The sequence below is a fragment of the Protobothrops mucrosquamatus genome, unplaced genomic scaffold (assembly GCF_001527695.2).
Source record: "Protobothrops mucrosquamatus isolate PMUCROS unplaced genomic scaffold, P.Mucros_1.0 scaffold3960, whole genome shotgun sequence".
Taxonomy (NCBI): Eukaryota; Metazoa; Chordata; class Lepidosauria; order Squamata; family Viperidae; genus Protobothrops; species Protobothrops mucrosquamatus.
The window spans coordinates 8,367-33,044 of record NW_015389901.1 but is presented as its reverse complement, the minus strand read 5'-3'; the positions used below and the strand labels follow the sequence as shown (position 1 = coordinate 33,044).

The 24,678-nt window shown below is 49.9% G+C and overlaps 1 protein-coding gene across 1 annotated transcript in view; it reads right to left on the bottom strand.

Moving 5' to 3' along the window:
• STIM1 (stromal interaction molecule 1) overlaps positions 1-5,054 on the bottom strand; it is a gene marked incomplete at its 5' end in the record, with an annotated part of 42,784 nt that extends 37,730 nt beyond the window's left edge. Inside the window, 1 exon segment of the mRNA XM_029286515.1 lies at positions 4,924-5,054. Within this exon segment, the coding sequence (XP_029142348.1) occupies positions 4,924-5,054 (131 nt within the window).
• Positions 5,055-24,678: the final 19,624 nt, after the last annotated feature.

The window sequence follows — 24,678 nt, the reverse complement described above, 5'->3', positions numbered from 1 at the left end:
ACCCCCCCACCCCACCCCCGCTGCCAATCCTCAACAGAAATGCTCACAACAATGGAAACCTCGGACAGGAGGAAGAGCGCGGCCAGGTGGGCAGGCAGGTGTCTTGCTCAGCTGTGGCTTGGGGGGCACTTTTTTCAGGGCCATTGTAACTTCGAACAGTCACTAAGTGAACTGTTGTAAGTCGAGGACTAGCTGTACTTCATCACTTTTCCTTTTTGGGGGGGGGGGGTCATCAGGTTTTTGACACTTTGCTAGGCGACTGGTGGTACTCGGATGTTGCCATATCCTAAAAGTGGTACAATGGGTGAAAAGATTGAAAAGCCCTGGTCTAGGCGAGGGGTAGGCAACCTTGCCTCTTTTATGACTTGTGGACTTCAACTCCCAGAATTCCTGGCTAGCCATGCTGAGGGGAAAGGGAGAGGGTTTCCAAGCTGAACCATGCTGGCTCAGGAATTCTGGGAGTTGAAGTCCACCAGTCATGAAGGGCCCATATAGTTCCCCCATGCTGGCTGAGGAATTCTGGGAGTTGAAGTCTGTAAGTCATGAAGGAGCCAAAGTTCTCGTCGTGCTGGCTCAGGAATTCTGGGAGTTGAAGTCCACCAGTCACGAAGGGGCCATAGTTCCCCCATGCTGGCTGAGGAATTCTGGGAGTTGAAGTCCACCAGTCACGAAGGGGCCATAGTTCCCCCATGCTGGCTGAGGAATTCTGGGAGTTGAAGTCCACCAGTCACGAAGGGGCCATAGTTCCCCCATGCTGGCTCAGGAATTCTGGGAGTTGAAGTCCACGAGTCATGAAGGGGCCATAGTTCCCCCATGCTGGCTGAGGAATTCTGGGAGTTGAAGTCCACCAGTCATATCTATACCATATCGGACGAATGGCTGTCCAGCCTCTCCTTAAAGGCCTCGATCTTATTCTACCCAGGAGACCCCTCAAAAGCCCCCCTGGGCCTTGGAGACCCCAGCCCCTGTTCCTTCTCTGAAGCAGAAGGCTGAGCGTCAATCAGCCATGGCGGGCTCAGCCATGCCCAAGATCAGGCGATTCCCCTGGGAATCTGCCCTCCAGCCAATCAAGGAGGGGGTGGGAAAAACATAAGTGCAGCCTCCCCCCACCCCCCAGTGGGGAAAGAAGCACAAGCTCCAGCAGGCTGAGGAGGGCTTGCTGCAGGGAGAAGCCCTGCCAGGCCAGAAGGCGGAACAGGAAGGGCAGGTTTCCAGGCCCCACCCGTCCTGGGGAGGCATCTTAGAAGAACAGGGCGACTGCACCCCCCACCCCCCCAGGGCTTTCAAATGGCTCTCCCGGCTCCCAGCCAAGCTTGCAGCGATGAGAATTAAAGCTAAATATAGAACCCAGGGCTGGGAGAGTCCATGTCAGCCAACATGTCTCCCTGCTTGATTCAGTGCGCAAATTCGAAATGAAAACATCCCCCAGGTTGATGGCCCTCCAACCGATGTTTCGTCACATTTTTGCTAGTCTAAAATGGTCTAGGGTCAGGGGTAGGCAACCTGGGCTCTTTTATGACTGGTGGACTTCAACTCCCAGAATTCCTCAGCCAGCCGCGCTGAGGGGAAAGGGAGAGGTTTCCAAGCTGAGCCAGGCTGGCTCAGGAATTCTGGGAGTTGAAGTCCGCAAGTCATGAAGGGGCCATAGTTTCCCCCATGCTGGCTGAGGAATTCTGGGAGTTGAAGTCCACCAGTCATAAAAGAGCCAAGGTTGCCTACCCCTGGCCTAGACCATTTTAGAGGCTTTTAAGGAAAGACTGGATGGTCACTTGCCTGGAATGGCATAGGCCAGGGGTAGGCAACCTTGGCTCTTTTATGACTCGTGGACTTCAACTCCCAGAATTCCTGAGCCAGCCATGCTGAGGTTTCCAAGCTGAGCCATGCTGCCTCAGGAATTCTGGGAGTTGAAGTCCACGAGTCATAAAAGAGCCAAAGTTGCAGACCCCTGGCCTAGGAAGCAGAGTATCCATAGCTCGGTTCTTTGCTGCACAGGCCTTCCGGCAGAAGACGCCATTTCTCAGGGGTGGGGAACCTGGGCTCTTTTATGACTCGTGGACTTCAACTCCCAGAATTCCTGGGCCAGTCATGCTGAGGGAAAAGGGAGAGGTTTCCAAGCTGAGCCATGCTAGCTCAGGAATTCTGGAGTCCACGAGTCATGAAGGGGCCAAGGTTCCCTATCCCTGGTATAGGGTTTCCTACCTGAGCAGCGGGTTGGAGTAGATAGCCTCTAAGGTCCCTTCCAACAACAACAACAACAACAACATCAACAACACCATTATCATTATCATTATTACATCCTGTAAAAAGGAAATGAAAACCTCCTTTGCTCATCGGTTCCACAGCTGAGCTGCTCTTAGGGAGCAGTTGCGGCCCTTTTCCTCTTTCCTGCCCTCCAGAGCCCTCGAACCTCCACTTTGCAAGGCCCTTTCCAGGGTCCCAGTCAGTCTCCCCCTTGCAAGTCTTTCCTTTCTGCAAGCATTTATCCTACCTATCACTGATGATGTTACCTAGTTGGGTCATGAAATGTCTGCAAAAAAACAACCCAGTTCAGGGACCACCAAGGAGCTCACAGTGGTCCTCCTCCTCCTCTTCTCCTTCCTCCACTCTGCAAACCCCCCCTCCCTTCCAGCACTGATGATGTTCCCTAGTTGGGTCACGAAACGTCTGCAAGAAAACCACCCAGCTCAGAGAGCACCAAGGACCCCACAGTCCTCCTCCTCCTCCTCCCCCCCCAAACTCCACTCCCTCCTAGCATTGACAATGTCACCTAGTTGGGCCATGTAATGTCTGCAAGAAAACAAGCCACTTCAGAGAGCACCAAGGAGCTCACAGTCGTCATCCTCCTCCTCCTCCTTCCTCCACTCTGCAAACCCCCCTCCCTCCCAGCACTGATGAAACCAGCACTTGGTTTCATGCTTTTGTGTAAGTCAGCACAACCCTGCAGGAAAAGAGTTGCTAAAGTTGTAAACACGATGAGAAACTGTACCGCAAAAATATGGAATTTGGTATTTTATGAAGGACTTTGGCTCTTCTTAAGCTGGGGATCAGTGAAGAGGATGGTCCTCCAAATATCAAGAGGGAGGAACGCCACAATGTAAAAAAGATGTTGAGACTCTAGAAAGAGTACAGAGAAGAGCGACAAAGATGATTAGAGGACTTGGAGGCTAAAACACGTAAGGAACGGTTGCTGGAATTGGGTATGTCTAGTTTAACGAAGAGAAGGACAAGGGGGGACATGATAGCAGCCTTCAAGTATCTCAGGGGCTGCCCCAAAGAAGAGGGAGTCAAGCTCTTCTCCAAAGCCCCTGAAGGCAGGACAAGAAGCAACAGGTGGAAACTCATCAAGGAGAGAAGCAACCTGGAACTAAGGAGAAACTTCCTGACAGAACAATTAACCAGTGGAACAACCTGACTCCAGAACTTGTGAATGCTCCTACAGTGGTGATTTTTAAAAAGAGATCGAACAACCATTTGTCTGAAATGGAATAGGGTCTCCTGCCTGAGCAGAGGGCTGGACTAGAAGACCTCCAAGGTCCCTTCCAACTCTGTCATTCTTTTATACTGTTATTCAGTCATCAAAGGGGGATTTCAAAAGATGGCGATGCTGGCTGGAGAGTTGAAGTCCACAAGCCTTAATGTTGCCAGATGGGGCAATTTGTGGAAGTCGTGGGGATCCGTGGCTCTTAGCCTGGAGGGCGATGTGTGTGTGTGTGTGTGTGTGTCTGAAGGCATCTGCTGGGAGACCAATTAGTCCACCCCTCTTTGGAAGACACCCCAGTTGGTAAACAGCACCCCATCTTGTGCCAGTGAACCCCAAAGCTTCACACCCCAGTTGGTAAACAGCACCCCCATCTTGTGCCAGTGATCCCCAAAGCTTCAGAGGAGAACCTGTGGTTATTTTTCAAGCTGCTCTGTTCATATTTTGCAGAGAAAAGAAACTTTGGGCGGGAAATCCTGAGCTCCGAAATAAATCCGCATTTTCTCCCGGGGCCTGGCCTGGTTCTTGCGTGCCCCTCGAATGCTCTCCCAGGCTAGGGCAGGGGGCAGTTTGGACGGAAGGAGCAGCTGCACTACAACTTCCTCAAAGGGAACGTGGCAGGACGGAAGAGGATTGTCCGGCGGCTTAGAGAGGTCAACATTTTCCATGCTGAGACCAGAGCAGGCCAGGCCGGGCTGAGCATGGCTTAGAACAGTGTTTCTCAACCTTGACCATTTTAAGGCATGTGGACTTCAACTCCCAGAATTCCACAGCCAGCATTGCTGGCTGTGGAATTCTGGGAGTTGAAGTCCACATGCCTTAAAATGGTCAAGGTTGAGAAACACTGGCTTAGAAAATGCAGGTTGTCCTCAACGTATGACCACAATTGAGCCCCGAACTTATGCCGCTAAGTGAGACATTTATTAAGCGAGTTTTGTCCCTTTCTTGCCACCGTTGTTAAGTGAATCGCTGCGGTTGTTAAATTGGTCACCCGGTCGTTAAGCGAATCGGGCTTCCCTCCCCATTGATTCTGCTGGTCAGAGGGACGCAAAAGGGGATCACGTGACCCCCAAGGCGCTGCGATCGTCGTAAACACGAGTCGGTCGCCAAGCGTCTGAATTTTGATCACGTGACCACGGGGGACGCTGCCACGGTCGTAAGTGTGAAAAATGGTTACAAGTCACTCTTTTCAGTGCCGTTGTAACTTCGAACGGTCACTAAACAAACCATTGTAAGTCGAGGATTGCCTGTGGTGGGGGTGGGGGTAGGGGGCTTCACCAGGGCTGCAAGGCTGTTCCACTGGTCCCAGAGGGGCACCGGACTCAGCTGGCCACAAGCCCCCATCCGACCAGGATCACCCGAAACAGGGTTACCCAGGGGGCCAGCAGGGGAGGGGACAGCCAGGGGGCTGCCAGAGCAGGGCCAGGGGCCCCCCAACCGCTCACCTCATCGCTCTCCTCCACGTCCACGTTGCCGTTTGCGTCGTCGTCCATCTGCTTGTGGATGTTGCGGACGGCTTCAAAGCTGAGCTGCTCGTCCTCATTGCGGCACAGCGGACGGTCAATGCGGCAGAACTCTGCGGGGGGGGAGAAAGGGGGGGAGAGTGAGAAACGCCCGGGAAAAAGGTCAGGGGAGGGGAATCCCCCAAATCCAGGCCCGAGCACTTGCATTTTTAACAGTATTTTATTTCTGTACAGGTAGTACTCCAGTTACGGCCACAACTGAGCCCCAAAGGTATTGTGGCTAAGTGAGACATTTGATACGCAGGTTTTGGCCCCGTTTTATGACCTTCCTTAAGCGAATCGCCACGGTTCAGTCAGTAACCTGCTTGTTCAGCAAATATGGCTTCCCCACTGACTTTGCTCGTCAGAGGTTTGCGGAAGGGGATGACGTGACCTCGGGACACCGCAACCGTCATAAATGTGAGCCAGTTGCCAAACATCTGAATTTTGATCACGGGACCCTGGGGAAGCTGCAAACGGTCGTTAAGCGTGCAAAACGGTCATAAGTCACTGCTTTTCATGGCTGTTGTAACTTACTAACTGCAGTGTTTCGCTTAACCAATGTGGCCGGAAAGGTTGCAAAACGGGACAAACCACACTTAACAAATGTCTCACTTAACGAAAGAAATTTTGGCTCAATTGTGGCTGTAAGTCCGGCAAGCGCCCTCCCTCTCCTCGTGTTTCAGACCCCCCCTTTCCTCAGCACCCCCCCACCCGCCCCCCTGCACTACCGGCCGGCGGGTCTCCAGCCCAGAGCCCCCTGGAGCCCCCCCCTTGGAGCCGGGCCGAGAGGAAGCCGTATGCCCCGCCAGCCAGCCGAGTGAGCCGAAACCCCAAAGAGGCCGGATGAGTCAGAGGCTACGAAGGCCGCCCCCCCCTCCTGACCGCACAGGTGCCGGCGGAAGACCGGCTCAGCCGGCTGAGTCACCCGTGGGCACGCTCGCAGGAGCAGGGCAAGGAAGCCGGCTGGAGGGAAGCCGCAGGCAGCTGCTTCTGCTGAAGCTGCAGAAGCTGGTCGGTCGCAAGTGGATGCCCTCGGGCGGGCACCGCGGGAGAACGGAGCTTGCAAGACTGGGCAGCTGCTCTTGATGCAGCTTCAGTGCAAACTAGGATTCGCCCCTGCGCTCGGTTGCAAGTCTGGAAGCGCAATTCTCCCGCCCTCACCCTAAAAAAAGCCCGCTTTGCTGTCTTTAGTGTATGGCAGTGATGGCGAACCTTTTAGAGACCGAGTGCCCAAACTGCAACCCAAAACCCACTTATGCATCGTCGGGTGCCAGGCGGTTTGGCCCATTGGGTGGGTGTGGCCAATTGGGTGGGCGTGGCTGCGGTGGTAACGGCAGACTGGGTGGGACTAAAAAGTTCAATCAATCAATTTCAACTTTGCAAGATCTTTTTTTTCCTGCGAGAAGTTGAAATTGACTGATTGATTGAACCTTTTTTCTTTTTTGCACATGGCAGCAGAGGCCTAAAGCGAAAAGGTTTTATAAAACCCAGCTGAAGGCCCAGGACTGGGGCGACAGCGCATGTGCCCCCAGAGAGGGCTCTGAGTGCCGCCTCTGGCACCCGTGCCATAGGTTCGCCACCAATGGTGTATGGCGTATCATACGTGGACTTGCAACGTATATTAACATTTCGCCTAGATTAAAAACCCAATAAAATACGCATGTTAAGAAGATCTGAAAACTTGAGTTCTGTTTAATGAATTTGAATGAATGAAGGTTTAATATTATTTTGTTATTTTAAAGAGATGGATTGATTGTGGGATTACATACAGTATGTATAGGGTTGATTAATATTTTATTGTTATTAGGATACTTATTGTGCAGTAGTGGAAGAAGAAACAAATGAGATTGGTGATACAATGAGGGATGTGAGAGATTAAGAATTAGAATTGATAATTTGTTGTTTTAAAGTTAAACTATGGTAATTTAAACTGATAAACTTATAAAACAGGTTTAGCAGTAATAGAAATTTAAAATAGAAATGGAATATTTTAAATGTATGATGTTATTCGCGGGAAATAGAGAGGGGATAGTGAAATGTATTGAGTTGAGTTGTTTACATATGTCTTTACTTTTGAATGTTTGACCACCCAAACACCACGGTGGGTCCTGAGTACTTTTTCTTAAGAAATTAAAAAACTAATAAAATGTGTTTAAAAAAAAAAGAAGATCTGACACAATAACGGAGCTGGAAGGGACCTTGGAGGTCTTCTAGTCCAACCCCCTGCTCAAGCAGCAGACCCTGTATCACCCAAGACAAATGGTTGCCCAGTGTTGGAGCACCCACAACTCCCGAAGGCAACTTCTGTTCTACCGATTACATTATCCTCACGGTCGGGAAATTCCTCCTTAGTTCCAGGTTGCTTCTCTCCTTGATTAGTTTCCACCTGTCCTGCCTTCAGGGGCTTTGGAGAACAGGTTGACCCTATACATGGAATCTATATCCAGATACTAATGTCTAAGCCAGGGGTCCCCAACCCCCGGTCTGTGGACCGGTACCGGGCCGCGTCATGCCAGCAACCGGTCCACACAAACAAGCAAAGCCCCATCTGTGGGATGCAGGCAGCACACAAAACCACACCCCCTCTGGTCCGTGGAAAAACCTCTCCCCATGGAACCGGTCCCTGGTGCCCCAAAAGTTGGGGACCTCTGGCCATCTGACCATTGAAGCACAGCATCATTTATTTGAAAAAAAAAACCATCAAATACTGACCCAGTATATGCTCTCAGGTTACAGTTGTCACAATATGATCTACACTTTGACATCTACACTTTGACACCCCCCCACGGTCACACTAAGGGGAGGATGCTATATCCCGTTTATACACTGAATCCCAGCAGACACCATAGGACATGCAAATCCACAGAATACCATAGATTAACAAGAGTTGGAAGGGACCTTGGAGGTCTTCTAGTCCAGCCCCCCTGCTCCTATTCAGCGTTGTCCATTGTTGGAGAGGTAGTTCAAAACCTGGCACCTTGTTGTGTAGGATCATCTATACGTCTTTCTATGTCTGGGCGTTGGGCTTCCCTTTGGGAATCGACGTTAAAGTTGTTGAGCAGATGTTGTGCAAGTGCCAGTGGGGGCTTCCTAGATTCCTACAACCTGCTGACTTCGGGAGGGTCTCTTTCTCCCCCCCCCCCCTTGTGCAGCTGTGCACCCTCTTATCTGGCCATTCCGGAGGCAGCCACAGTTTCCCACACACCACTGCATTCCTCCCTAAAGCAAAAGGCCCTGACTGCAAAAACAAAGGAATGTTCTACTACATTTGCCCTTATCCATCACGGGGAACCTTAGTAAAGCCACACACTTACAATACTGCATCCAGTTTTGGTCACCACATTACAAAAAAGATGTGGAGACTTTGGAAAAAGTGCAGAGAAGAGCAACAAAGTCAATTAAAGGCCTGGTGACAAAAACATATGAAGAACGGTTGCAGGAATTGGATGTGTCTGCTTTAATAAAGAGAAGGACGAGGGGGGACATGATAGCAGCCTTCCAATATCTGAGGGGCTGCCACTAATAATAATAATAATAATAATAATAATAATAATAATAATAATAATAATAATAATAATAATAATAATAATGACGTGGCAGTGCCTGGAGACAGCAGAAGAGAAGAGAAAGAACTGGAGAAGATCACAAAATACAAAGACCTACAAATAGAAATAGAAAGACTGTGGCAAAAGCAAGCAAGGGTAGTACCAACAGTCATAGGCGCCTTGGGTGCAATCCCAAAACAACTGGAGCACCACTTGGACACCATCATCGGCATTGACAAATTCGCCATGAGTCAATTGCAAAAGGCAGCCTTACTAGGAACTGCTTCCATCCTGCGACGAGATCTGTAACACCATCAAACATCCACATCTGCCTATCCCAGGTCCTGGGTAAGGACTCGATAGGTAGACAAAATGCCCAATCCAGTCTGAACATCTGGCTGACTGTGCGATGATCCATAATAATAATAATAATAATAATAAAGTTGGAAGGTCATCTAGTCCAATCCCCTCAGGTAGGAAACCCTATACCGGTGGTGGCGAACCTATGGCACAGGTGCCAGAGGCGGCATTTAGAGCCCTCTCTGTGGGCACACACACCTTCTCCCCAGCCCTGCCTCCTCCCATGGCCCCCTCCTCAACAGCAGCCCCCCCCAGAGGAGAGTCGCCCTTGGGCACGGCCCACGCGAAGCAGCGCAGCCAAGGAAGGACATGGCAGCCAGGCAGCGTGGACAAGACTCTGCCCTTGCATCCCGTCGCACGCAGATGCTGCTGCGGGGCATGGGCAGTGGACGTGGCCACCATGGCGCAACTGGGCTGCCTGGGTGATCTGTGGCGGGCAGTGGAGGTGGATGGCCCAGTGGGCAGGGCGGAGCGGGGACGGGGGTGGGGTGGTGGTTTTTGGGCACTCAGTCTCTAAAAGGTTTGCCACCACTGCCCTATACCATGTCAGACAAATGGCTGTCCAATCTCTTCTTAAAAACCTCCAGTATTGGAGCATTCACCGCTTCTGGAGGCAGGTGGTTCCGCTGGTTAATTGTTCTCACTGTCAGGAAGTTTCTCCTTAGTTCCAGGTTGCTTCTCTCCTTGGTTAGTTTCCATCCATTGCTTCTTGTCCTGCCTTCAGGCGCTTTGGAGAATAGCTTGAGTCCCTCTTTTTTGGGGCAGACCCTGAGATACTGGAAGGCTGCTATCATGACCCCCCTCGTCCTTCTCTTCACTAGACTAGCTATGCCCAGTTCTTGCAACCCTTCTTCAATCAGAATAGAACTGGAAGGTGCCTTGGATGTCATCTAGTCCAACCCCCTGCTCAGTATGGGAACCCTATACCATTTCAGACAAATAGCTGTCCAGTCTCTTCTTAAAGACTTCCAGTGTTGGAGCATTCACCGCTTCTGGAGGCAGGTGGTTCCATTGGTTAATTGTCCTCACTGTCAGGAAGTTTCTCCTTAGTTCTAAGTTGCTTCTCTCCTTGATCAGTTCCCATCCGTTGCTTCTCGTCCTGCCTTCTTCAGGCATCTTGGGAGGGAGTCAAGCCATTCTCCAAAGCCCCTGAAGAAGGCAGGACGAGAAGCAACGGATGGGAACTAACCAAGGAGAGAAGCAACCTGGAACTAAGGAGGAATTTCCCGACAATGAAAACAATCCATCAGTGGAAGAGCTTCAGACGTTGAGCTTATGAACCACCCTGTCAATTCTTTCATGTCTTCTACAAAAGGGTGGAGCTGGTAGGGATGACGGAGAGGCAGGTTGGGAAGGGCAAATGATCTGAGCCCGGCCAAAGCAGGCACAAGGCTGCCTTCGGGTCCTCTACAGGGAGAATGCCCAGCCTCGCCCAGCCTCGCCCAGCCTGCGCCATGCCAACGTCAGAAACCGCTGGAGCGAAGGCAACCGCTCTCCTTGCTTTCTCAGGAGGGACACAAAGGCTCCTTCAAAGCCTCAAGTGCCCCGACTGGCTCAACGGCCTCTGCGGGGAAACTTCCTGGAGAAGAAAAGCCGACAAGAAACGAGAGCGGTGGATGGGCACACAACCACACTTCAAACACGAGAATTCCTAGTTTGCGGCTATTTTTCCCAGCACAGTTCCCTCTGGCAAGGGTATGACTCAAACAAAGCGGCCTGCCTCTCCCAAACTGCGGGCATAACGGGTACCGTGTTTTCACGCTGATTTGCACATGAGAGTCACGTGTTGTTTGCACAGGTGACGGTTAAAACATAGAACAGTTGCAGGGAATCGGGTATGGCTAGGCCAGGGGTAGGCAACCTGGGCTCTTTTATGACTCGTGGACTTCAACTCCCAGAATTCCTGAGCCAGCATGGGGGATCTATGGCCCCTTCATGACTCGTGGACTTCAACTCCCAGAATTCCTCAGCCAGCCACGCTGAGGGGAAAGGGAGAGGTTTCCAAGCTGAACCATGCTGGCTCAGGAATTCTGGGAGTTGAAGTCCACGAGTCATGAAGGGGCCATAGTTCCCCCATGCTGGCTCAGGAATTCTGGGAGTTGAAGTCCACCAGTCATGAAGGGGCCATAGTTCCCCCATGCTGGCTGAGGAATTCTGGGAGTTGAAGTCCACCAGTCATGAAGGGGCCATAGTTCCCCCATGCTGGCTGAGGAATTCTGGGAGTTGAAGTCCACCAGTCATGAAGGGGCCAAAGTTTCCCTCATGCTAGCTCAGGAATTCTGGGAGTTGAAGTCCACGAGTCATGAAGGGGCTAAAGTTTTCCCCATGCTGGCTGAGGAATTCTGGGAGTTGAACTCTGCAAGTCACGAAGGGGCCATAGTTCCCCCATGCTGGCTGAGGAATTCTGGGAGTTGAAGTCCACGAGTCATAAAAGGGCCAAGGTTGCCGACCCCTGCACTAGACAAACCCCATTCCTGCAACTGTACTTCATATATTTTAGCCTCCAGCCCCGATCATCTTTGTTGTTCCTCTCTGCACTTTTTCTAGGGTCTCAACATCGTTTTATACGCTTTGTTGCATTTCCAACAGCTGGTTTATGGCTTCTGAACCCTCTCCAAATATTGGCTCTCCAAAATACAGGCGGAGGGAAAGCCGCAGGGGAAAGGAGCTCCTGCTCTCCAATCCAAGCTTGTGAGTCCCCCAAAGGCATCCAGACGGCCCCTGGGCCCAGCAAGGCTCTTGTGTTCTGAATCAAGGGCCTCCAATCTTGGCAACTTTAAGACTTATAGGCTTCAACAGTTGAAGCCCACAAGTCTTAAATATCAATGGATGTTCTCAGTCATCCAGGTCATCCAGTTTTGGTCACCACGATGTAAAAAAGATGTTGAGACTCTGGAAAGAGTACAGAGAAGAGCAACAAAGATGATTAGGGGACTGGAGGCTAAAACTTACAAGGAATGGTTGCTGGAATTGGGTCTGTCTGGTTTAATGGAGAGAAGGATGACGGGGGACAGGATAGCAGCGTTCCAGTATCTCAGGGGCTGCCCCGAAGAAGAGGGAGTCAAGCTCTTCTCCAAAGCGCCTGAAGGCAGGAGAAGAAGCAACGGATGGAAACTAACCAAGGAGAGAAGCAACCTGGAACTAAGGAGAAACTTCCTGACAGTGAGAACAACTAACCAGTGGAACCACCTGCCTCCAGAAGCGGTGAATGCTCCAACACTGGAAGTTTTTAAGAAGAGACTGGACAGCCATTTGTCCGAAATGGTGTAGGGTTTCCTGCCTGAGCAGGGGGTTGGACTAGATGACCTCCGAGGTCCCTTCCAATTATTATTGTTATTACTATTATTACTATTATTACTATTATTACTATTATTACTATTATTACTATTATGATGATGATGATGATGATGATGATGATGATGATGATGATGATGATGATGATGTAACTGGACTTTGTTTCTCCTTGAAGAGGTTTTGCCTCTCGTCCAAGAAGCTTCTTCAGTTCTGACTCAATGGTGGAGAATGGAAGGATTTACGGTGTATTCCTTGCAGTCATCTGGGCGTTAGCGCTCCCTCTGAGAGTCATGGAGGCTACTTGGAGATTTATCCAAGAAGGCTCCACGCCCATTTGCACCCCGATTCAGGTGACCCTGCAGGGCACAGATAAATCTTCAAGTGGCCTCGACAACTCTCACAGGGAGGCCTAACGACCAGATGACTGCAAGGAATAAAAATCCTTCCATCCTCCACCATTCAGTCAGAACCGAAGAAGCTCCCTGGATGAAAAGGGAAACGTCTTCAAGGAAAAACAGTTCCAGTGGCCTTTTGAAAAAGTACCTTTGGGACACAGGTCTTAAAAGCTGCCACGCTTGGAGACCCCTGTTCTTTTTTTCTTTACATGTAACTTCTACTGTTTTCTCAATGCATAAAATACAAAGAAAAATAAAAAATAGGAAATTAAGAGAAGAAAAAAGAAAAAAGAAAACGGCACCGACCTCCGACTGCTTTTAGCACAGTACAAGATAACAACATTACAGCCTCAGCTTTTTACTTTTACACATTAGTATATACTAGCCATTTCTATAATAACAAATCTACCTAATCGGCAAAACCAAAGCCAAAGTTTTGGGTTTTTTTCATCACAAGCACAAAATCCAGAAACGATATCCAAATAAAAAACATATATTCTCTTCTTTGAATAGAATAATCAATTTAGAATAGAATAGAATAGAACAGAACAGAATAGAATAGAAAATAGGGAATAGAATAGAATGGAATAGAATGGAAATACAGAATAGAATAGAATAGAAAATAGGGAATAGAATAGAATAGAAATAAGAATTAGAATAGAACAGAATAGAATAGAAATAAGAATTAGACTAGAACAGAATAGAATAGAATAGAATAGAAATTAGAATTAGAATAGAACGGAATAGAACAGAACAACAGAATAGAATAAAGAATTAGAATTAGAATTGGAATGGAATGGAATAGGATAGGATAGGATAGGATAGGATAGAAGCTGGAAGGGACCTTGGAGGTCCTCTAGTCCAGCCCCCTGCTCAAGCAGAAGACCCTATACCATCTCAGACAGGTGACTGTCTAGTCTCTTGTTAAAAACCTCCAGTGATGAAGCGCCCATGACTTCTGGTGACAAGCTGTTCCACTGGTTAATTGTCCTCAATGTCAAGGAAGTTTCTCCTTAATTCCAGGTTGCTTCTCTCCTTGATCAGTTTCCAACCCTTGTTTCTGGTCCTGCCTTCTGGTGCTTTGGAGAAGAATCTGACCCCCTCTTCTTCGTGGCAGCCTCTCAAATACTGGAACGCTGCTATAAATATTACTGCTTTATCTTCCTTGCTGTTGAAATAATATGCATTTCTATTTGCACTTAATTATCTTTATCAGACCCTGTTCTTAATGATGAGGGCATTAGAGAGAGTGATCGGAAAACCTGTCCTTATAAAGCCACTGGATCATTTTACACGGGAACGCAAAAAAACTCCAGTGCACCTTTGTAACCCCCCATGGAAGGCGCGGGTGGGTGGGTGGGTGAAAAGCCGTAGCAGGGCAAAAATAATAATAATAAAAAACCTTTTGTGAGTCAACCGCTCCTAGCATGTACAGCCTACGCAGGAATTCAGGAAACCTTTAAACCATGTAAAAAAGAGAACAAACTGTAAAAAATCACCCATTAAGAACTGATGGGAGTTAGCAGAAAAGCTACAATTAATTGGTTTAATCAGAGAAAAGAATATATCTAGTCATTTTGTTTCTACTTAGAACCCATTTCTGGACTTTGTGCTGAAGGCAGGAAAAAAAATGAAATTGTGACTTTGCGATTTGCTGGTTAGGTCCGTTTGACATTATAGAAATGTCGAGCCTAAATGTGCAAAAGTGAAAAATTGAAGCTGCAATTTTACTTTGCATTGTAATACGCTGAAAATAGTTGGAAGCCAATGTTCTTCTCCCTTTCCCACTTTATCCTGCAATTCTTCCTCTTTCTTTCCTTTTTCCATCTCCTTACCACCTTTATTTGTATTTTCTACGATGATAATCTTAATTAAATTGAATAATCCATTGGAAACGCTTTCAAGCCCTCATTTCTGACTCCTCTCTGAATGAGGTAAAATGAAGTTGTACCTTATGTGCAATTTTTAGGCTGAGTCTGGATGAGGCCCAAGAAATTCCACTATCGCACTGTTTTTCGAACGTGGCAAGTTTAAAATGGGTGGACTTCAACTTCCAGAATTCCCCAGCCAGCCTTGCTGGCTGGGGAATTCTGGGAGTTGAAGTCCACCCATTTTAAACTTGTCAAGTTCCAGAAACACTGCTTTTACCAGAAAACTCTGTGCTAAACAAGGCATTAACTGCAGTTTTGTAGTGTATTATGAATATCTCGAAATAAATTTCAGGAAAAAATTAAAGGCTCCTCAATCTAGCTAACGTAACCTCTGCATACTGGCACAAGGCCGGCATGCCTGTTCCAAGCAAAAGTTAGTCATTGTTTTACATAATTTTATGACTTCGTATAAAATCAGTCTGTACAAATACAGGCAGAATTTGAGCCGCGGCAGTCAGTAATAAAGCCAGTCAAGACCGAATGGGCATAATCACCGGCTGTCGGGGAGGAGCCGGGAGCAACATGGCTCTACCAGCTGGGATTTTACCGGTTATTATTGCCAAAAATGGAATATTTACGAATGTTCCTCTTTCCCAGGAAACCCCATCAGCTGTCAAGCAGTCCAGCAGCCTTTTGCACCATGGATGAGGGCCCAAAGTCACGTCGGATGGTGAGAACCGTGGCATATAATTTTAATAAATAAAAATAATGGGGCTGAAAGGCTGGATCTACAATTCCTCTCCTGCTTCTCCCATTGGCAGCGGATGTAGGAATCCTGGACTCTCAAAAGCATGATAAAGGCAGTTCTTGACTTACAACGGAACATTTAGTGACTGTTCAAAGTTACAACGGCACCGAAAAAAGTAACTTACGATTGTTTTTCACACTTACGACCACGGCAGGATCTCTGTGGTCACGTGATCAAAATTCGGACGCCTGGCAACTGACTCATCTTTATGATGGTTGCAGTGTCCTCTTTTATGACCTTCTGGCAAGCAAAGTCAAGAGGGAAGCTTGATCCACTAACGACCGTGGGACTAACTTGACAACTACAGTGAACAACTGTGGTAAGAAAGGTTGTAAAATGGGGCAAGACTCACTTAACAGCAAGTCTCGCTTAGCAACAGAAATGTTGGGCTCAATTGTGGCCTTAAGTTGAGGACTACCTGTACTGAAAGAAAAATTAGGAGTCACCTACAACAGAGGTCCCCAACCTAGGCCACTTTATGACTGGTTGACTTCAACTCCCAGAATTCCTCAGCCAGCATGGGGGAACTATGGCCCCTTCATGACTCGTGGACTTCAACTCCCAGAATTCCTGAGCCAGCATGGGGGAAAGTTTGGCCCCTTCATGACTCGTGGACTTTAACTCCCAGAATTCCTCAGCCAGCATGAGGGAACTATAGGGGCCCCTCATGACTCACGGACTTCAACTCCCAGAATTCCTGAGCCGGCCTGGCTCAGCATGGAAACCTCTCCCTTTCCCCTCAGCATGGCTGGCTGAGGAATTCTGGGAGTTAAAGTCCACAAGTCATAAAGTGGCCTAGGTTGGGGATCCCTGACCTACAACATGCAGCATAAGGACTGTAACAACCATTTTGAGGGACAGATAGGAGAAGACCAGCAGAACGCATCCATGGACAGCGTCTAGCACTCAGAAGGCAGCCAGGAAAGTCCTTAATTGCACAAGATACGAACAGGCTTAATTAACCATAGTTTCAACTGGGAAACCATGAACATCCAAGACCAGACCAGGTTGAAAAATGTGAGAGAATTCCCGGAGGCCTGGAACTCAGACCAATCAGCCATCAACGGGCACACAGAGATAATCAACGTCTACACACCATTCAAAAAGCAGAAAGGAAACAAAAGGACCAAAACACGTCCCAGCCAGCAAAACACCCAGATGAACACTTAGACCAGCGATCAAGAAGCAAGCAACACCCCCATCGAGGAACGATCCATTCTGGCATGACGGCTGAGGAATTCTGGGAGTTGAAGTCCACTCGTCTTCCAGCCGCCAAGGCAGGGAGGCCTTGCTCTCACCCAGCCCTGAGCCAGCCTAGAGTAGACAAACAAGCCTGAACCAGCAGCAGCACCACCTCGCTGGTACCTGCAGCACAGATGAGCCCAGAGCACTCAGGGCCAGGCGCTGAACTTGAACTCGCCACAGCCGAAAAGGAAACCCCTCCTTCCTGAATTGCAGGCAGAAGCAACAGCTGCCCAGTTGAGGGGCATCAACCCAGGACGCCGAAAAACCCGGCCAACTCTGGACACCCTGTTAAGGAACTCTTAACAGGCATGCTGATAGTCCTCGATTTACGACCACAATTTTAATTGTTAAACAAGGTGGTTGTTAAGTGAACCGTGCCCGGTTTTATTACCTTTTTTGCCATGGTTGTTAAGTGAACCACATGGTTGTTAAGTGAGTCTGGCTGCCCCCATTGACTTTGTTTGTCGGAAGCCGGCTGGAAAAGTTGCAAATGGAGCATACCCGAGTCCGGGATGCTGCAACTACTGCAAACACACGATTGCCAAGCACTCGAATCACATGTCCACACAGATGCTGCAGCAGTCGTAAGTGTGAGGAATGGTGGTAAGTGTGAGGACAGGCAACAGTCACTTTTCAGTCCCCTTGTGACGGTCCCTAAATAGACAGCTGTAAGTCAGGGACCCTCACATTACATGCTCAGCCACAGCAGGCAGGGAAGAAGAGGAGAGCGGCCGAGAATGGGGAGCCTGAAAATTGCGATTTTTTTCCCCAAAAGCCGGCAGCCCTGGAGGAAAAAGAGGCCGGTGTCTCGGCTGCTTCGTATTTTGGCAAGCAGGGAAAGGGGAGGGCGCCGCTAAGAGAAACACCATCCAGGCCAAACTTTGTGGAGATGCATTCCTGGGATAGCTGCAGAGTGCTTGAACCTTTCCTCAAGATTGTTCTGACTTCCGGCCCACTAACACTGTCAGCTCATTAAAAAAAAATGGGGGGGATCCTTCCAGTTGCCCCTCTTTGTATTGTGGGTTCCAGCAGCAGGGGAATCTAGCACAGCCTGGTCAGGAACTGGCTCTGATCCAATTTAGCCCTCCGGATGGTTGGGTTTTTGCAAGTTTCATGTTATCCGCTGGCTTTTCCCGGAGCTGAGTTACTTCCAGCCACCTTCGAGCAGGGATGGCTGTCAGGAACCATGTTAGATCCTGGTTGATGTACTTGCTTACTTTGATGGCTGCCAGGAACCATGTTAGATCCTGGTTGATGTATTTGCTTACTTACTTATTTTGCCTTGATTATTTTTATAAGTAACAACTCAATGCAGCAATCAGACACGACACTCCTTCCTCTTCCTCTTTTCTCTTTTCCCCACAACAATGACCCTGTGAGCTGGGCTGGGCTGAGAGAGAAAGACTGGCCCAAAGTCACCCAGTCAGCTCTCGTGCCTAGGGCGGGACTAGAACTCACCGTCTCCTAGTGATTGATTCAAAGTCACCCAGTTCTCTTTCGTGCCTAAGGCGGGACTAGAACTCACCGTCTCTTGGTGAGATTGGCCCAAAGTCACCCAGCTACCTTTCATGTTGAAGGCAGGACTAGAACTCACCGTCTCCTGGTGATTGGCCCAAAGTCACCTGGCCAGCTTTCGTGCTTAAGGCGGGACTAGAACTCCCCGTCTCCTGGTGATTGGCCCAAAGTCACCTGGCCAGCTTTCGTGCTTAAGGCGGGACTNATTAAATTGAATAATCCATTGGAAACGCTTTCAAGCCCTCATTTCTGACTCCTCTCTGAATGAGGTAAAATGAAGTTGTACCTTATGTGCAATTTTTAGGCTGAGTCTGGATGAGGCCCAAGAAATTCCACTATCGCACTGTTTTTCGAACGTGGCAAGTTTAAAATGGGTGGACTTCAACTTCCAGAATTCCCCAGCCTTGCTGGCTGGGGAATTCTGGGAGTTGAAGTCCACCCATTTTAAACTTGTCAAGTTCCAGAAACACTGCTTTTACCAGAAAACTCTGTGCTAAACAAGGCATTAACTGCAGTTTTGTAGTGTATTATGAATATCTCGAAATAAATTTCAGGAAAAAATTAAAGGCTCCTCAATCTAGCTAACGTAACCTCTGCATACTGGCATAAGGCCGGCATGCCTGTTCCAAGCAAAAGTTAGTCATTGTTTTACATAATTTTATGACTTCGTATAAAATCAGTCTGTACAAATACAGGCAGAATTTGAGCCGCGGCAGTCAGTAATAAAGCCAGTCAAGACCGAATGGGCATAATCACCGGCTGCCAGGGAGGAGCCGAGAGCAACATGGCTGTGATTTTACCGGTTATTATTGCCAAAAATGGAATATTTACGAAAGTTCCTCTTTCCCAGGAAACCCCATCAGCTGTCAAGCAGTCCAGCAGCCTTTTGCACCATGGATGAGGGCCCAAAGTCACGTCGGATGTGAGAACCATGGCGTATAATTTTAATAAATAAAAATAATGGGGCTGAAAGGCTGGATCTACAATTCCTCTCCTGCTTCTCCCATTGGCAGCGGATGTAGGAATCCTGGACTCTCAAAAGCATGATAAAGGCAGTTCTTGACTTACAACGGAACATTTAGTGACTGTTCAAAGTTACAACGGCACCGAAAAAAGTAACTTACGACTGTTTTTCACACTTACGACCATGGCAGGATCTCCATGGTCACGTGATCAAAATTCGGACGCCTGGCAACTGACTCATCTTTATGATGGTTGCAGTGTCCCCTTTTATGACCTTCTGGCAAGCAAAGTCAAGAGGGAAGCTTGATCCACTTAACGACCGTGGGACTAACTTGACAACTACAGTGAACAACTGTGGTAAGAAAGGTTGTAAAATGGGGCAAGACTCACTTAACAACAAGTCTCGCTTAGCAACAGAAATGTTGGGCTCAATTGTGGCCTTAAGTTGAGGACTACCTGTACTGAAAGAAAAATTAGGAGTCACCTACAACAGAGGTCCCCAACCTAGGCCCCTTTGTGACTCGCGGACTTCAACTCCCAGAATTCCTGAGCCAGCATGGGGGAACTATGGCCCCTTCATGACTCCTGGACTTCCACTCCCAGAATTCCTGAGCCAGCATGGGGGAAACTTTGGCCCCTTCATGACTGGTGGACTTCAACTCCCAGAATTCCATGGCTCAGCTTGGAAACCTCTCCCTTTTCCCTCAGCATGGCTGGCTGAGGAATTCTGGGAGTTGAAGTCCACAAGTCATAAAGTGGCCTAGGTTGGGACCCCTGACCTACAACATGCAGCATAAGGACTGCAACAACCATTTTGTGGGACAGAGAGGAGAAGGCCAGCGGAACGCAGTCAGAAGGCAGCCAAGAAAGTCCTGAATTGCACAAGATACGAACAGGCTTAACCATAGTTTCAACTGGGAAACCGTGAGCATCCAAGACCAGACCAGGTTGAAAAATGTGAGAGAATTCCCGGAGGCCTGGCACTCAGACCAATCAGCCATCAACGGGCACACAGAGATAATCAACGTCTACACACCATTCAAAAAGCAGAAAGGAAACAAAAGGACCAAAACACGTCCCAGCCAGCAAAACACCCAGATGAACACTTAGACCAGCGATCAAGAAGCAAGCAACACCCCCATCGAGGAACGATCCATTCTGGCATGACGGCTGAGGAATTCTGGGAGTTGAAGTCCACTCGTCTTCCAGCCACCAAGGCAGGGAGGCCTTGCTCTCACCCAGCCCTGAGCCAGCCTAGACAAGCAAGCCTGAACCAGCAGCAGGTGCTGCCTGCAGCACAGATGAGCCCAGAGCACTTAGGACAGTGGTTCTCAACCTGTGGGTCGGGACCCCATTTGGGGTCGATTGACCATTTCATGGGGGTCGCCAAGCAAGGCTGTCCGCCATTTTTTTTGTCCGCCATTTTTTCCCCCCTTTTCTGGCGGGTGCCTTACCTCCCTTGGGCTGGGCCAGCTGGTGGTCGGCCTGCTCCGTCTCTGCCACTTGCCAGCTACACCTCGGCCGGCGCAGGGGGCGGAACCACGCATGCGCGGCACTCCCGGGCAGGGAAAGTCCTCGACTTACGACCGGTTGGGTAGTCCTCGACTTACGACCGGTTTAGTCCTCGACTTACGACCGGTTTAGTCCTCAACTTACGACCGGTTTAGTCCTCGACTTACGACCGGTTGGGGTCGTGGCATTAAAAAGGTTGAGAACCACTGACTTAGGGCCAGGCGCTGAACTTGAACTGGCCACAGCCGAAAAGGAAACCCCTCCTTCCTGAACTGCAGCCACTAAGGCAGAAGCAGCAGCTGCCCAGTTGAGGGGCATTGACCCAGGACGCCGAAAAACCCGGCCAACTCTGGACACCCTGTTAAGGAACTCTTAACAGGCATGCTGGTAGTCCTCGATTTACGACCACAATTTTAATTGTTAAACAAGGTGGTTGTTAAGTGAACCGTGCCCGGTTTTATTACCTTTTTTGCCATGGTTGTTAAGTGAACCACATGGTTGTTAAGTGAGTCTGGCTGCCCCCATTGACTTTGTTTGTCGGAAGTCGGCTGGAAAAGTTGCAAACGGAGAGTACCCGAGTCCAAGATGCTGCAACTACTGCAAACACACAATTGCCAAGCACTCGAATCACATGTCCACACGGATGCTGCATCAGTCGTAAGTGTGAGGAATGGTGGTAAGTGTGAGGACAGGCAACGGTCACTTTCCAGTCCCCTTGTGACAGTCCCTAAATGGACAGCTGTAAGTCAGGGACCCTCAAATTACACGCTCAGCCACAGCAGGCAGGGAAGAAGAGGAGAGCGGCCGAGAATGGGGAGCCTGAAAACTGCGATTTTTTCCCCAACAGCCGGCAGCCCTGGAGGAAAAAGAGGCCGGTGTCTCGGCTGCTTCGTATTTTGGCAAGCAGGGAAAGGGGAGGGCGCCGCTAAGAGAAACACCATCCAGGCCAAACTTTGTGGAGACGCATTCCTGGGATAGCTGCAGAGTGCTTGAACCTTTCCTCAAGATTGTTCTGACTTCCGGTCCACTAACACTCATTAAAAAAAAATGGGGGGGGATCCTTCCAGTTGCCCCTCTTTGTATTGTGGGTTCCAGCAGCAGGGGAATCTAGCACAGCCTGGTCAGGAACTGGCTCTGATCCAATTTAGCCCTCCGGAGGGTTGGGTTTTTGCAAGTTTCATGTTATCCGCTGGCTTTTCCCGGAGCTGAGTTACTTCCAGCCACCTTCGAGCAGGGATGGCTGTCAGGAACCATGTTAGATCCTGGTTGATGTATTTGCTTACTTACTTATTTTGCCTTGATTATTTTTATAAGTAACAACTCAATGCAGCAATCAGACACGACATTCCTTCCTCTTCCTCTTTTCTCTTTTCCCCACAACAATGACCCTGTGAGGTGGGCTGGGCTGAGAGAGAAAGACTGGCCCAAAGTCACCCAGTCAGCTCTCGTGCCTAGGGCGGGACTAGAACTCACCGTCTCCTAGTGATTGATTCAAAGTCACCCAGTTCTCTTTCGTGCCTAAGGCGGGACTAGAACTCACCGTCTGTTGGTGAGATTGGCCCAAAGTCACCCAGCTACCTTTCATGTTGAAGGCAGGACTAGAACTCCCCGTCTCCTGGTGATTGGCCCAAAGTCACCTGGCCAGCTTTCGTGCTTAAGGCGGGACTAGAACTCCCCGTCTCCTGGTGATTGGCCCAAAGTCACCTGGCCAGCTTTCGTGCCTAAGGCGGGACTAGAACTCCCTGTCTCCTGGTGATTGGCCCAAAGTCACCCAGCTGGCTTTCGTGTTGAAGGCGGGACTAGAACTCACAGTCTCCTGGTGATTGGCCCAAAGTCACCCGCCAGCTTTCATGCCTGAAGTGGGACTAGAACTCCCCATCTCCTAGTGATTGGTCCAAAGTCACCCAGCCAGCTTTCACGCCTAAGGCAGGACTAGAACTCACAGCCTCCTGGTCTCTAGCTGCTGCCCTAACCACTAGGCAAACCTGGCTCTCTGTTTTGCTGTCAAAGCCACCTTGGAGGGCCGAATCCTGCGGTTCAGCCTCTCCTGGCAGGTCTTCCCCCTCCCCACAAGCCAAGTTCAAAGCCCATCCGGGGAGACGCGGCACCAACTGAGCGAAACCTGGCTAGAAACTCTGTTTTCTCTTATTTATAGTTCTGTGTTTGTTGGGAGATTTATAGAAGCCTATTAATAGCCGCGCACAAAACTATGCGGCCCTCTTGACACAGGCAGAGAGAGACGCTGGGGATAAAAATATGCAGCCTCCGGGCTCTGGGTGCGAGCGGAGTCCCCCCGGGGCGGGTCTCCCCAAAGCACCCCCTCCCTCCCTCCCTCCCCTCAGGAATCACACCCGCCGTCACAAAGCACAACGCCAGGCCTGTGCGACACACACGCCTCTCCAGCCAAGCGGCCTGCGCTAACGCAAATGGTCTCAAGGAGAAAGGCTGCGACAGGCTGGGCTGGCAGATCCTGGTCTGAGACGGGGGACCTGGGCAGACCGGAAACCAAGACACCAGCTCTGCACCCGGTGGGTCCTCCGGACGATTCCCCCTTCCTCTTCCCCTCCACTGACAGGCAGGAGGGTGGCCTGTAAACAGAGAGCAAGCCCCTCCCTCCCTTTAGCACGGGTGGTGATCCCTAGTTGGGTCATGAAACGTCTGCAAGAAAACTGCTCAGAGAGCACCAAGGACCCCACAGTCTTCTTCCTCCTCCTCCTTCTCCCTCAAACCCTCCTCCCTTCTAGCATTGATGAGGTTCCCTAGTTGGGTCCTGAAACGTCTGCAAAAAAACCACCCAGCTCAGAGAGCACCAAGGATCCCACAGTCCTTCCTTCCTTCCTTCCTTCCTTCCTTCCTTCCTTCCTTCCTTCCTTCCTTCCTTCCTCTTCCTCCTTCTTCCTTTCTAGCACTGATGATGTTCCCTAGTTGGGTCATGAAACATCTGCAAGAAAACTGCTCAGAGAGCACCAAGGACCCCCCCCCAGTCTTCTTCTTCCTCCACCTCCTCCCTCAAATCCTTCTCCCTTCTAGCATTGATGATGTTCCCTAGTTGGGTCCTGAAACGTCTGCAAAAAAACTACCCAGCTCAGAGAGCACCAAGGACCCCACAGTCCTTCCTTCCTTCCTTCCTTCCTTCCTTCCTTCCTTCCTTCCTTCCTTCCTTCCTTCCTTCCTTCTCTCTCTTCCTCCTCCTCCTCCCTTCTAGCACTGATGATGTTCCCTAGTTGGGTCATGAAACGTCTGCAAGAAAACCACCCAGCTCAGAGAGCACCCAGGACCCCACAGCTCCTGCTCCTGCTCCTGCTCCTGCTCCTCCTCCTGCTCCTGCTCCTCCTCCTCCCTCTTCTAGCACTGATGCTCTTCTGTAGTTCAGTCATGAAACGTCAAAACCAAACTCAGAGAGCATCAGGGACCCCACAATCCTCCTCCTCCTCCTCCCTTCTAGCACTGATGATGTTCCCTAGCTGGGTCATGAAACGTCTGCAAGAAAACCACCCAGCTCAGAGAGCACCCAGGACCCCCACAGGTCAGCCCTGAGCTGCAAATGTTCTCTTTTACTGGTCACCCTCAACCGTTCCTGCTAGATGGTACAAGAGACAGCCATGCCGTTGGATGATGCTTTACCAGCCATTGCTCTGCTTCTGGGGACGATCGGCCCTGCCTGGCCAGACTGGCCCAGTGCCAGCCTTCTGATGGCAGAGCCAAGACTCCTTTCGTGGGCCAGGGCCAGCCCCCCCCCAGCCCCCCTGCAGCCTGGCTGCCCCCAGGCCTGCAATTCCTGTATGGCAGATGGACGCCCTGGGCTCTGTCCTCAGGACCAAAACATCTCGGAAAGACAACGTGGGTGGAACCCGTTTGGGGGAGCAGGAAACGTCAGAAAGCGGGTTGGGTCCCTCCCTGGGCTGAGACCACCCCACCTTCTCCTCCCTGGTCCTCCACCTTCCCGGCTGGAGGGCTCTGAATATCCCTGCCTGGGCATCCTCAACAACAGCCTGACCTGGAGGTTCCCAGGCAGCCCCGAAGGACGTGGCTGAGAAACAGGAAGCCTCTGACTCGGGCAGCTATAAACATTCCCAAACAGGCTCCCTCCAGATGTGTCCCATTAACTTCTGGCTCCCAAATCAGCGGATTTCTATTCCGATATACTGGAAGGAGAGCATCCAGTTGAAGAAGGCTGCTTGATCTGA